The sequence below is a fragment of the Lepisma saccharinum genome, chromosome 5 (assembly GCF_977018435.1).
Source record: "Lepisma saccharinum chromosome 5, izLepSacc3.1, whole genome shotgun sequence".
Taxonomy (NCBI): domain Eukaryota; kingdom Metazoa; phylum Arthropoda; class Insecta; order Zygentoma; family Lepismatidae; genus Lepisma; species Lepisma saccharinum.
Window position 1 is genome coordinate 55,721,591 of NC_139233.1, and position 14,082 is coordinate 55,735,672.

At 39.2% G+C, this 14,082-nt stretch overlaps 1 protein-coding gene across 1 annotated transcript in view; it reads right to left on the reverse strand.

Annotated features, from left to right (window-relative positions):
• LOC145987836 (uncharacterized) overlaps positions 1 to 14,082 on the reverse strand; it is a 524,248-nt gene that overhangs the window by 139,930 nt on the left and 370,236 nt on the right. The window contains exon 3 of the mRNA XM_083122576.1: positions 4,059 to 4,194. Within this exon, the coding sequence (XP_082978702.1) occupies positions 4,059 to 4,194 (136 nt within the window). The remainder of the gene's footprint in view (positions 1 to 4,058; positions 4,195 to 14,082) is intronic.

Consider the following 14,082-nt stretch of genomic DNA (forward strand, 5'->3'; position numbering starts at 1 on the left):
ATTATTTTCTACTAGCAGTGTCTTCGTCTTCTTTCTTTTTGACTCGTCTACATTCTCTAAAGGTTTAAGTAACAAATTTAAAATGTCGATGTACGTGTAAATCTGCCCATTTTGGTGATATAGTGTTTGAAAAAAAAACCTTCGCCATGCAACTGCAAGGCTTTGGGTGCGCGACAACTATTTGCAATGGAGTTGTTGAGGAAGTTTGCGGCCTTAATTTTTGGCGAAATGAATTGGAGAGGAAAGATATTAGGCAAAAGCATCGAAGATCTTAGAAATTACTATAACAATGCAAAGAGTGCTTGCATTATATCTTAAATACTGTTTACTTTTCTCCAATACAAAAGCTAAAGTAATCGAAAAATAAAATACTTATGTATAGCAAAAAAAAAAAAAAAAAATCGTGCCTCCGCAGCTATCCGCACATTCAACAGTTGCTGCCATCTGTTGACAGTTTCTTTCGGAAGGCGCACGTGCTCCGATTTCCAGTTTTCTCCCTTGGTTTCTCTGGGCTTCTTCGGTGGAGTCGCCAGAACACAGGAAGAATACAGCAGAGGTAGTTCATAGCGCCAGATGTACCCCGTGCTCTTGCTGCTTGATCTGGTGAGATTTTCTTGTCAACAGGAAATTGATAAATTTAAAGCATTGTGAAGACTTTATAAACAAAAAAAAGCTGTTATGTAAAATAAGTAGCTTGTTATGTAGTGTTTTATAAAGCAGAGAAGAAAACAAATTGAAGATTTTTCCGTTTTCAGTTGGGGGGTTCTTGTGCTCCGTGAACCTCCTTTAGGCGACGCCTCTGATCTTCAGTAAAGATCATACGCATGCACACAGAACCCAAAACGTGTCCATTGACACATATACTTTGACTCCAATGACACATTAACGTGCATAAACTTCAAATGGTGCCCCTTTTGGTGTATCAAAATACACACAGAAATGCATGAAAGGACACTTTAGTCAGCTGGTGTTCCGTGTGATGCACTAAAAATGCACCAATTGGAAAGATCGGACGAGATAATTTCAACGATAACGAAATTACACATTTAGCTGTGTCAAATGATGCATCAAAAGTCAATTGGTGGAAGAGCGTTGTCATATGAGCGTATGAGCATTAGAGTAGTGGTTATCAACTTTTGTGAGTTTGCGGCTCTGCAACTTCTTGTTCCAGAAGTAGATGCCCCATCCCAATAATTGGTTTTCTATTTTTTATACTTTAAGAAAAATATTTCCTTGAAATTCAGAAATGTATGGAAATATGTAATGGCAAAATTCGTTGTTGATTATGTTGTTGTCTTCGAGTTTGGATTTTAAGTCCAATTCATGCTGATAAATGCTAATCGGGCCTGGACCTACAGTTATAAGTGGGATCCGAACCACTGTGTGCTTCCACCGCGTATCGAACCCGATCCCCTTGATTACAAGGCGACGACGTTACCACTGCACCATCGAGGAGGCCCCAGTAGTTCGATTAAAGCTGGGCTTTAGTTAAGTTATGTTTAAATTAGTTGTCGGCCACTGGATCTAATAGACCTATGTTGTCTCTTCAGGTCAACATCATTAAACTGATTTGGTGAGTGCCGATTTTCATTGGCATATTGCATTCTGAACAATGAAACATTTCAATTAATCAGAATGTTTCCTTAAAAAAAAAAATATTTTCACTGAAAATTATGGGGAAAATACAATGGGAAATTTCAGGAGAACCCCTCAGTGCTCAGTACAATTTACTCCAGTACCCGGTACCTAGCCACGTATAATCAAAGAATGGCAAGCAGGTTCGGATCTTTTGTTTATTTGGCATGGATGTTTGCTTTTTGCTTACATACAACAGACTCGAAAATAAACACACCACCTGACGTGTCGGCCGCGGTGGCTCAGTCGGTAACGCGTCTGACTACTAAAGGTCCCGGGTTCAATCCCCGGCCGGTTCAAATCCGGGAACTTTTCTAACGGTGGAAGCGGCCCCGGCGCCCACCCAGCGTCGAATAACATGGGTACCTGGGGGAAACCCTGGGGGGTAAAGGCGGTCAGGGGCGTGATGCTGATCACATCAACCCACTCACGACCGGATCAAGAAAGTGTGGGGCGTTACCCCCACATCCCCTATACGCCTTCATGGCGTGGTGCTATGCACAGGGAAGGACTTTACCTTTTTACCTGACGTGTACAAGAACTAAATACGTGTGTGTTATGGTTATGTTAACGGCCAGTAATTCGGCCAGCGGAGAAGGCCATTCAAGTCCTTATTCGCTGGTCTTTATTCACAAGCCAAGTTTAGTAACGACAATTATTGTTATCTGTTACAAGAAATTAGGACACTGAGATATATGGAAAGAAATTATTTAATGAGCTGCCCAAATACTTACATCGTCTTATCACACTACATACGTCACCCTGATGGCTGACTGTCGCAAGGAGTCGACAGTCCCATCACGCACTGGGTGGAGACAACAGACGGTCACGAGTCGCGCTAGCGACGTTCTGTACACATAAACACTAATATTGAAGCACTTCCTAATAAACAATAAAGTTTGACTGTAGATCAGAGAGCACACGACTGTTCGCACTGAAGTGAAGAGGAAAGTCCCTTTGGAGTCTTGTGTTGAAGCTTATTATGGGTTCAAGTGATGTACCGAAAACTGTTCTAGCAAAGTTTTTCCCTCCTCGAGGGTTGGAGCGATGTATTGGAACTGTTCTTGATGTAACCTGGTTTCGCCCTTGGTTTTTCGGCTACGCTGCTACCGGGGTGGAAATGCCTTCCTCGCCATTGGTCAGTCTACCATAGCTCCACCCCCACGTGACTTAAAGTTAGTTTGCACTCAAGAACGATAATGGCGTAGCACAGAAACACAATAACACCTTGTTTGAGAGTTAATTTGGAGGACGAGAAGTATCTCGCTCTAATTAATTTTAACTGCTAACAGCTCGGACATTTCGTTAAAGTTACGTGGACAGTTCGTTAAAGTTAGTTAAAGTTATGCGTTCTGTGGCTGTCTAAACTTCACTGAGGCGAAGATATATTTTCGGGCGGGGTTGTAGTTCAAATTTTCATAGCAGTCACATTGACAAGGAAATGTCCAAACTGTAGACTAGCTGGCGCGCTCGCAGAAATTATGTCGTCTGCTAGAGTTTGTTATGTGCTAAACCATTGTTTTGATTCCAGTTGCATACTCCCTTGAGAACAGAGGGTCGTTGTTCAGGACGATGGCGAGAGTCTCGTTGGTTTTTTTAAATTTTAAAATGCCTGAAGTTTCGTGATTAACTGCATCTCACTGTTGGCCTACTGCTTCCCTAAATTCCAACCATCAAGCCGAACATGAATTGATGGTGACGTGAACCGAATGTGGACTGGATGGATATCAGAGTTTATTGTGGGAACGTACTGGCTTCTTTCTCTCGAAGTAGGTGCGGTGATATATGCAGGGCTTTATGGGAAAGAATGCTGGTCCGTTTGAACCGGCTGTCCTTTTCTCAGAGAGCAGAAAAATGAGATCTTGGGGGAGTGCGGAGAACGACCGATGATAATGGTAAATTGTACATTGGTCATACACGGTCCGTCGGTTGAGAACCACTGCTGTAGAGAGAGCATCGGTTCTGGAGTGATGTAAGAGTAGGAGGGGAGAGGGAGGCAGGAGGTTTAGTCGATAGCATTCGTGTGCAGGCATGCAATAAGGCCATCTCCGATGAAATTTTCGAAAAATAAGTTTCGGTATACTATGGATTGTAAATGGCATATTTTAATCCATTGACAGATAGTCTAACTCATTTAACTTTTTGGCATTCAATACCGTATGAAATGTTTCAGTGTGCTCAGCACCACCCTGTATATTGAATGTCGGTACATACCATCAATAATCCAGATCTAAATCGATAATACAATAGTTTTCTTATCGGGAGTCAAACATATCATTTTCAAAATCTTTTGACACTTCCAAAATTCAAGTTAAAATTGCTAACTTGAATTTTCCAAGTACGTTTTTTTAATATACAGAGTAATTCAACTATGCAAAATTAATTTTGAAACAACATATATTATGTAAAAAAAAACAACTTACAGGCCACTTCCATTGATCCAGAAACCAGCTGAGTGTGAAACGAAGGCGCGTCCGCCGACACTTCGCAGCTGTACTGTCCCTTTGCCGAGAGAGTGACATTCTTTAGCGCTACTTGCGTTGCGTTGGATAACAGCGTCTGAAAAGATACAGTAGAACCATAGATTACCAAAATGGTCCACTGAACTCCATACATGGTAACAATTTACAGGTATTTATCATCGTTTTTGAGCGATTATTGTTGAGAACGCCACCTATATTCTTTCATAATTCTTATCAAAATCATCTACATATATACCAGTAACAGAATCGTCCCAAAAAGGGGACAAAGGGAGCGAATGTTCCAGGTCCTGAGATCAGCGGCGCAAGAAAAATAAATGAGATGGTTAATTTATAATGCTGTTTTAATGTTTTATAAAGAAAAAAATAAAAGCGAAGCATGTGATTCTATAAAAATACAAGAGACATGGATTACACACTACAGGGTGGCTCAATAAGTCACTTAACACCCTCAGTACAAGGCCACTGCGGCATGGAATTTGAAATTGGCGATGACCAATCGTTGCCTGGCCAAGGGGGAACCACATTGACGCCACCCACATGGTCGGCGGACATCAAGATGGCCGCCGACCGTGTGGGTGGCGTCAATGTGGTTCCCCCTTGGCCTGATAACGATTGGTCATCACCATTTCCATGTTGCGCGCTGCAGAGGGCCTTGTACTGAGTGTGTTAAGTGACTTATTGAGCCACCCTGTAATAAAAATATTGCAATAAAATGCTCTAAATGCTTCATTATTAATTAAAAATAGTACTTGCGTGCTATTCTGATTTATAAAATGATACAATGATTCCTTTCTTGAGTTGATTTAGTAAGTTCCATTTATGCACAGAAAGGCTAATCGGGGCTGGACCTACAATTTAAAGTGGGATACGTTCACTATGTGCCTACACCGGCTATCGAACCTGACACCCCTTGATTGCAAGGCAACGACGTTATCACTGCGCCATCGAGGAGGTTCTGACCATGATTCGAAAATTCAAGTTTGTAAAACAGAAATGAATATGTAATATAGTTGGTAAAGGTAAATCTATCGCCTACACGTTGTAACATGCCATGAATGCATTTGTGTGTGTGTATGTGTGGGGGGATTGGGGGGAGAAGTTAGGCAAAGCACGAGTATGGACTGAAATATTCCCACCTGAGGTTACCTTTCCCAGGAATCGAAGCCGAAAAAGTGTCACATTTTGTGTATAATTGAAAGAGAAACAACATTTATCAATAACGTTATGTTCGTTCAGATCTCATTTCGACGCTGCTTGATGAAGAGAAAGGCATTTTCCCCCTGTATATATGCAGCCATGTATCACAGATTGAGGGTTGCCACCATCATTTATTTTTTAGGGCTGAGTCGATACCACTTTGAACTGATACCGATACCAATGCCGATATTCTTACCGATTCCCACCGATATCGATACTTGAAAATTTTAATAATTAAAATTCAAAATATTGATCAATATTGGTGTTTAAATATTCTTCTCCAATCATATGGATCAATTTACCAAGAATCTGCTTTAGAATATTCAAGAATTACTTTTTTTTAATTTGAATCAAAATTTTGGGTGCGTCAGCACTTAGGCTATTTTGAACTCGTCACATTATACGGGGGCCCGCCCCTTACCATTACAAATAACAACTCTAACGTTGCATAACTATACTGGCCATACTGCCAGTCGCCAGAGCCTCGTTCGTCTGCAAATTGCAGTCCAGGGTGTACTACGTGGAAGTGAGGTTGACTTTTGGGTGCCTACCTGGAAGGTATTCCTTACACCCCATTCAAGAATTACATCAGAATATCAAAATAGATGTTATGAATCACAAAATACAGTTTCTCGTGCAAAACTGGTGCAAAATAAAAAGAAACTTTGAATTTTGCATTATTAAAGTACAATTAGACTCCGTAAGGACCCCAGGAAAGACCAATATGCCGAGGAAGTATCGGCTGGTATCCAACCGACCTCAATATACAGGGAGAGGGGTGCTTGCATTGACTGTGGAACAATGTGTCCTGGGCATTTTATTATCACACCGGTTTCGGAGGGTCAAATTGAAATAACACGTTTTTTTTCTGACCACATGAATTCACCAGAACAATTATATGCATTAATATGCTCCATGCGCAGCACTCATCTAGTGCCTATCTGCATTGACATCTTGTGTCAACCCCCAGAGAAAATTCTAGATCCGCCCATTATTTCATAAATTTCTTCTTGAGTTGACGAGTTATATCTTTGCGGGTGACCTTGAATGAGAGAAAGTGACAGGTTTCCGTAGTTTCCACCTAGTTGCCGTCTGCGTGGTCGACAGCTCTTAAAAGGCAAGAGGAGAATGACGAGTAGTGGTGAAGGCAGCTTGTAGCTCCTCGCGTTGCTACTGAGCAGGCAGCCTGGTCAGGGTTCACCCGCAAAGACACAGCTCGTTAACTCTAACAGTAGTTGCTATACTTGATTCTTACAGAACTAAATCCTAGTTGGGTTTCATATCTGCAGTTTCCATTACTTAAGGTTTTTACACTTGTTAAAATAACTAACTATAAGAACGACTTCGTTAACATGAACGAGAAATCTAGTAAATGAACTTACATTATTAATAATACATTACTTACACTAAGATTAATACTATACAGGGTGTAATGAAAATACGTGGCAATCAAGTGGTCCCGGATTCGATACCCGTTGGAGGCAAATAGTTGGTCGGATCCGAAATTAAACTGTAGGTCCAGTCCCGATTTGCCTTTCTGTTCATAAAGTGGACATTAAAAATAATGTCAATACGGGGCTATACTTAAGAAATGGATTCCTCATGCTTAGAGAAGAAAAATGTTTATGTCAACATGGGTCCGGAAATGCGTTAATCCGAGTAATAAGACCTGCAAGTTCCAGTAAAGTAAAGTGCTCCCCTGTACTTTGCACCAAGCCATGAAGGTGTATAGGGGGTGTGGAGTTAGGGTCCAACACTTCCTTGATCACAACCCAAGGCGGGGGTGGTGATCACCACCCCCCACCCAGAGTTTCCTCCAGGTACCCACTTTACACTACGCTGGGTGGACGCCGGAGCCGCTTGAACAGGTGGGAAAAACCCGGTTTTCACCCCGCATGGTAGTCAGACGTCCTAACGACTAAGCTACCGCGGCTCCTGCAAGTTCCAAGTAGTTAGAATTAGAGTTCCCGTATTCAGAACCTTCTGGAGTCCATTCGAAGCATATGATTGCGGTGAAACTTTGTATAGAGGATGTGGAGACCATGGGATGAAAAGATAGTTCAATTTCACCACCAGGTGGAAATGTGGCGCTGAATATGATGCACATTGACAAACATTCTGCTGCTGAATCATTGAAAACGCTGTCTTCCAAGGAGCCATTCGCGTTGACGGCGCACACTTCTGTATTGACATGAATTAAAAATAAAGTTTTGCATGTCAGACTTCAGGTTGTTATCTTTCGAAATATCAAGGTAACATAACAGGACTCTACATGAAATGTAGACAGCGGGAGAACAGGGTGGGCGATTTCCTCTGTAGTTTACCCACCCTGAAGTTTACATATGGATACACACGAGTAAATATACTCGACAAAATTGCCCACTGTGTCGCTCACCAACGTCTAGAGTCCTAACTATGGCACATAATGTACCTATTTTGCATTGTATTTATTCTTATAATTGTGTAATTTTTTATTGGTTAAAAACATTTCCTTCACACGGAACAAACAAATAGCAACTCTGATTAATTGACGACTTTTCTCGATTACAGTGTCAACAGTGGTTCATATTAATTTTGATTTTAATTTTCATACAGGGAATTTTACATTTGCACTCTTTACTTCATGGAAATTTTCCTCCCTCCTCATTTGAAAATTTTATATCTTTTAATATTTCAAATTTGACAAAAGGTAAAACAAAGGTTCCTTACCTGTGGCGTCGCAATACAATTTTCAACGGTTTTTCAATTTCTTTCTTTGTCTCTCTTTCTTTCTTCCTTATACTGTTTTTTTATCATTCTCTCTTTCTTTCTTCCTTCAACTGTCTTTCTTTTTCATTATCTCTCTTTTTATACCTTCTACTGTTTTTCTTTGTCTTTTCCATTCTTTATTCAGATGTTTTCTATTTCATTTTCTCTCTCTTTCTTCCTTCCATTGTTTTCTTGTTCATTCATTCTCTCTCCCTATTTCTTCCTTCCATTGTTTACTTTTTCATTCATTCTCTCTCTCTTTCTGTCTTCCATTTTTTTCTTGTTCATTCATTCTCTCTCTCTCTCTTTTCCTTCCATTGTTTTCTTGTTCATTATTTCTCTCTCTCTTTCTTCCTTCCATTGTTTTCTTGTTCATTCATTCTGTTCTTTCTCTCTTTCTTTCTTCCATTACTTTCTTGTTCTATCATTCTCTCTCTCTCTCTTCCTTCCTTCCATTGTTTTCTTGTTCATTCATTCTCTCTCTCTATTTCTTCCTTCCATTGTTTACTTGTTCATTCATTCTCTCTCTCTTTCTTACTTCCATTGTTTTCTTGTTCATTCATTCTCTTCTTTCTCTCTTTCTTTCTTCCATTGTTTTCTTTTTCATTCATTCTCTCTCTCTTCCTTCCTTCCATTGTTTTCTTGTTCATTCATTCTCTCTCTCTATTTCTTCCTTCCATTGTTAACTTTTTCATTCATTCTCTCTCTCTCTTTCTTACTTCCATTGTTTTCTTGTTCATTCATTCTCTCTATATATTTCTTCCTTCCATTGTTTACTTTTCATTCATTCTCTCTCTCTTTTTCTTACTTCCATTGTTTTCTTGTTCATTCATTTTCTCTCTCTCTCTTTCTTCCTTCCATTGTTTTCTTGTTCTATCATTCTCTCTCTCTCTCTTCCTTCCTTCCATTGTTTTCTTGTTCATTCATTTTCTCTCTCTCTGTTTTAATACCTCAATTTTTATGCTATTTCTTTCTCTCTCTCTCGCTTTGTTCTTCTGATTCTCTGTCTTTCCTTCTTCCTCTGCTTTTTTCTTTCTTTCTCTTTCTTTGCTACTCTGTGTGCGAGTCTTGCTGTACTATAAATGATTTTGAAAATTTCAGCCTAAGGACACAGAAGAAAATTGACGTAAAATTAAGACAAAAAATAGCAAGAAACAAAACGAGAACTTAAGGCGACATTTCTCGACGTTTGTATTTTTTTGCTTTGATCTTTCTATGCGATTTCATTTCGACAAATTTCCGACAACGCTTCCTCAGAACAATTGAATTGTTTCAGTTGTTGCTGCTGCAAGCTGGAACAAGGAAATGAAGTTGGTATCATTATTTGGTAAATTTCTGCTTCTATTGCATTCGCCTTCTCAATTTCCGAGTCTTTTCCGAAGTAGATTAGGCAGTTTTTCTTTTGTTTCAACACTCACGCACACACACGCACGGCCGCATGCACATCCTCCCACCACACATACGTACAGGAAGATGCCTGTCTAGAAATTCATAAGCTGGCTAGTTTATCCAGATCCTTAATCGGCACTTACCACAGCGTGGTTTACAAATATTCACATGCTTTGGCGTGGATTACTGTCCTGATTTTGTCCTTATTATCCGTAAACAGAGAATCGAATACTTTTGAAAATTTTATTTATCAGAATTACCTTAGTACGGTGAATGTCGACCATAATTACTATGAGGCAGTGGCGGCCAAAACTGGGGGGGGGGGGTCGAGAACAGTATTTTTCTTGGTATTCAAGGCTTAGCATTAAGAGCTCATAGTGCGGGTGCAGAAAGTTGTGAAAAATGGAGGGGGAGGGTTAACTTCCTTCCTTGCTCCTCTTAATCGTCGCCACTGCTTTGAGGTATGGGATATTTCTTCTCTCTTTTACCGAGACAGGTGGAATGTATCGGCACAGGAAAATTGAATAAGCCCTATGAGTTTGGGCTTACCTCTGGTGAGGTGTATCGAATGGAACTTTTGCCTCCTGAGATTGTTGGTGTAGCGGAATCTGATGATGCTTGTGTTGATAGGGGGTGTATTTTTCTTCTTGTTATTATTGTTGCGAAAAGGGTGATGAAAATGACGAAAGATTTAAAGGAGTAAGTGACAAAATAAAAATACAAATTTTGAAGACACAGTGAAACATTTCTTTAAGCTTTGCTAAAATGGTAGTCTTAAATTTTGGGTAGTTGGTGTAAGAGATTAGTTGGTCTGTTAGTCGGGGCAAGCAATGAACATAGGTCATCTTGACAGATGTTGTGGATGACCACGATAATGTGGATGGCATATCTTGTTGGTAATGCAGATCGTTCCATAAGGTATTCCAGATGTAGCAAGTGTGAATCTCTGTGTAACTGTATAATGCGATCAGTATGATCGTGACATTAATAACCCTTAATTAACCATTCACAATAACCATTTGAATCGTTTTCAAGATTGAACTGTTTATTCGCGAGGTTTGATTGAAGAATTTGTCACTAAAGTTCAAATCACCAACCCTGAGACCTTCTGTAAAGAAAACCACGTGCATGCAGAAAGCATTGCAAACTCATAGAAGTAAAATAATCCTCACGAAAATCCAGCGTTGTTACAGGATTCATTACGTAAGGTAAAACAACGGCCAATTTGTAGTATGGGATACGCTGCCGCAAATGACGTCTCACGTTAAACCCAATGCTCTTTCTTATTGCTTCACCTTTATGGTTAAATCTTTGCACCAGTAATCATTTCCCATAAATTTGGCTTCTTTCTTGCATGCGAATTGAATATATTTTACTTGCATTTTTTTAGACAAAATGATATAACATGGTAATGTATATTTCTAAGGTTTGATATAGATAGGGGTGTAATCTAAATTTGTTTGTAGATTTTATGTAAATTGTATCTTATGTAAATAAAATATCTAATGGGCATAAACAGTCATATGCAATGCTGTAAGTCCAATAAATATATTGATGATGATGATCAAAACAAGACAAAGAAAGCTCGTAAATTTATTGAGGTTGTAAACTTTGACAAGCATCCTAATAACGATTTTTGTTCTGCCAAATATAGTGCACTTCGTAAAATAACTTAGTGACATGGCAATGCAAGATAAGTGTGAACATTTTGTAGGAATATGCATTGTAACTTTCAATGAGCTTAGAGATTTGTGTACATAATGATATTTTATAACATTGGTTATTTTCTAAAAATAATCATGTGAACAGCAAGGAAGTAGTGCCACTTTCGACATGGCGAGTTGTGTGCGTGCGGGAAGGTCTCCTTGTTCAGTGATACATCGAATCGGTGAGACGGTTTGTTTACAGAAGGTCTCGGGGTTGGTGATTTACACTTTACATGCCGCGACACTTACACGTATTATTAGTTATAAGTAGATGACATAATCTGCTATCTGTTGATATATTTGAATAAAAATATTTATGGTTATATTAGTTCCTGTAGAAGCGTGGTGAATACATTTATAATATCCTTTATTTATTCTGTAATTGTTGTAGTTTTGTGCATAATTGTGAAGTGTGTCGTTAGTTTAATGGTGTATTCTGAATGGACGCGAAGTAGTAATTTAATCATGCTGTGCCAGATAATAAATACTCTATCACAGTGATTCTCAAACATTTTTCTCATTGCACCCTTTAGTCTTAACTAAGCGTCTATTGTACCCCCACTAGAGTACTGCATTGGACCACTTTCGCTCGCTCAAACTCGATCAAATCTCCCACACTCGAGCGGAGAGATTTCAATGTGATGATAATCGTACAGTGGGATCCATGAGTATTACCCTGCAAATTGTCCATAACTATGTTCACGCACTTTATTTGACCTAATAAGAGCTTCAAGAATTAAAAGAAAACTCAAAACAAGCTGTTGACAACTTCTGCAACATCATACATAAAAATCCATCGCTTAAAAACATATAGGATGTAAGAGAAATTTTAATGAAAATAGTCATGGACAATTTGCACGATAATACTCATGGATCCCACTGTACAAATATGTGTTAAATTCGTGCTGGCAGTTTCAGCCCATAATCATCTATTCATTTTCATATATTGATATGTATTGGTAAGATAGTCTAAATTACATTTTAACATGGAGATGAAGACTATGTTCAGTTTAGTTTCAATTTCACTGCGCCTTTCTCTTCACGATCCATATTTGAAGGTCCATACCACAGACAAATTACAGTTGTACATGAACTACTGCGCAGTGGCGGTGATTGGGTTCTTAAACCGAGGAAGCAAGGTGCCAAAACTGGGGGGCAAAGACAGTATATTTCCCTTTGTAGATAAGGTTTAGCATAGTGCGGAGGCAAAAAGGGGGGGGGGGTCAACTGCTCCCCCTCGTCACCCCTAATCGCTGCCATTGACTACTGGGCTTCGAGCGTATACCAATCGTTTGAATGTTCGAGCGTTATTCGCTCGAGCGAATCCGTGCGTCAGCGTCATCCGTGAAACCTTCGATGCAGCACTCTAACCCTCACCATTGGTTTTCTCCGATAGTGAGTTTTGGGGAATTTTTTGGCTGACTGATTGGTGAGGCGTTTTTGATGATGGAAGCCCGTATCTGCAATATAGCAAAATTGCATCGGACGGTATGTGGAAAGATGGTAAACAATCATTAACATCGTACGTTTATTATTTTATTGTGTGTTCCTATGTTTACAATCTTTATGATCAGTTATAAAAATAAAAATTTGAAACACACTGTACTAAGAAGTACAGAAAAAAACTAATTTTAATATATTTTTCCAAGAGTTAATGGAAAAAAATTAAACAAAAAATGTTTGTAAACAAAATGTCAAGCACAATTTTGGAGTTTTGTAAATCCTCAGAGTTTCAAGTGAGAAAGATGTGCCTGCGTAGCCTGATACAATTTCTTGATGTCTGTTTGTGCACTTTCAAGCCGAGATTCGGCTCCAAATTATAGATTTCGAACGAGAATGTTATTTCAAAACACATGAAGCAAAGATAAGAATGTCAGTGACAAAATCAGCCATATTTTTTTGTTGAGTGTTAAAGCTATGAAGTCTGAAACAATGAAGTCTGCTGTACACGCCTGCAGCAAATATGTTGTAGTGTGGGTATTCTCGACATTTCTATTCCGAGCTCATCGCGTACTCCTCCTTCAAGTCTTTCATGTTTCCTCAGGGTACAGTCAATGACACTTCTGGGTTGTAATGATCCCATTCAAAGTCAATGGATTTGTTACAACCCAGAAGTGTCCATGACTGTACGTGTACCACAGTTCGAGAACCACTGCTCTCTCAAATACATTTCGGTACCTATTTGTATTTTGCTTATTTTATTTATTTCGTATTTTTTAAATGACGAAGTTAAGGCTGTGGAACCTTCTCTACCACTTAACCATGGTTCTTGTCTACAATGCTTTCATTGAAAGGAGTACGTATAAGAGGGAATAAAAATGTTTTAATTCTTGGTTCATTTGACCACAACAGGCACATGTTTTGTAATTTGAAACGAACAGTTTTTCAATGCAGACTAATGGGATATTTTGTATCTCACAAAAGATGAAACTATTCTTAACAACAATGCTGACGAAAGAAAGCCAACAGCCGATGTTGCCAATAGGAAAGCATGCGGCTTCTCTTTCAGATTGGAATGAATGGCTTGCCTGTTGCAAACATTAATAGCCGCCTCACTTAAATGCCTAACATTCTACGCTCAATGGTGATTAATTTAATTCATTTTAGGTTGCGATTTGTCTATCGCGACTCTACGCTCAACATGACGACATGGTTTTATATAAACCATAATATGGCACTGCAAGAGTTAATACTGATTTAGGTTAAAAATGGGTGTTGACAAAGGGGCGCGGGAGAAGCAAACACTCCTTCGTACTCCCATGGCGCCACCCCGGTGACGGGTTTCACTTCTTTTTTTCTAAACTTGGCATGTATATGCGATTTAAATGGATGGATTGTCACTTGATAAAAAAATATTTACTCGGCTCTGAAAAAATAGATATTGAGGATACTTTGTTTGAGTTCATGTTCTAAGTCCACGTTAT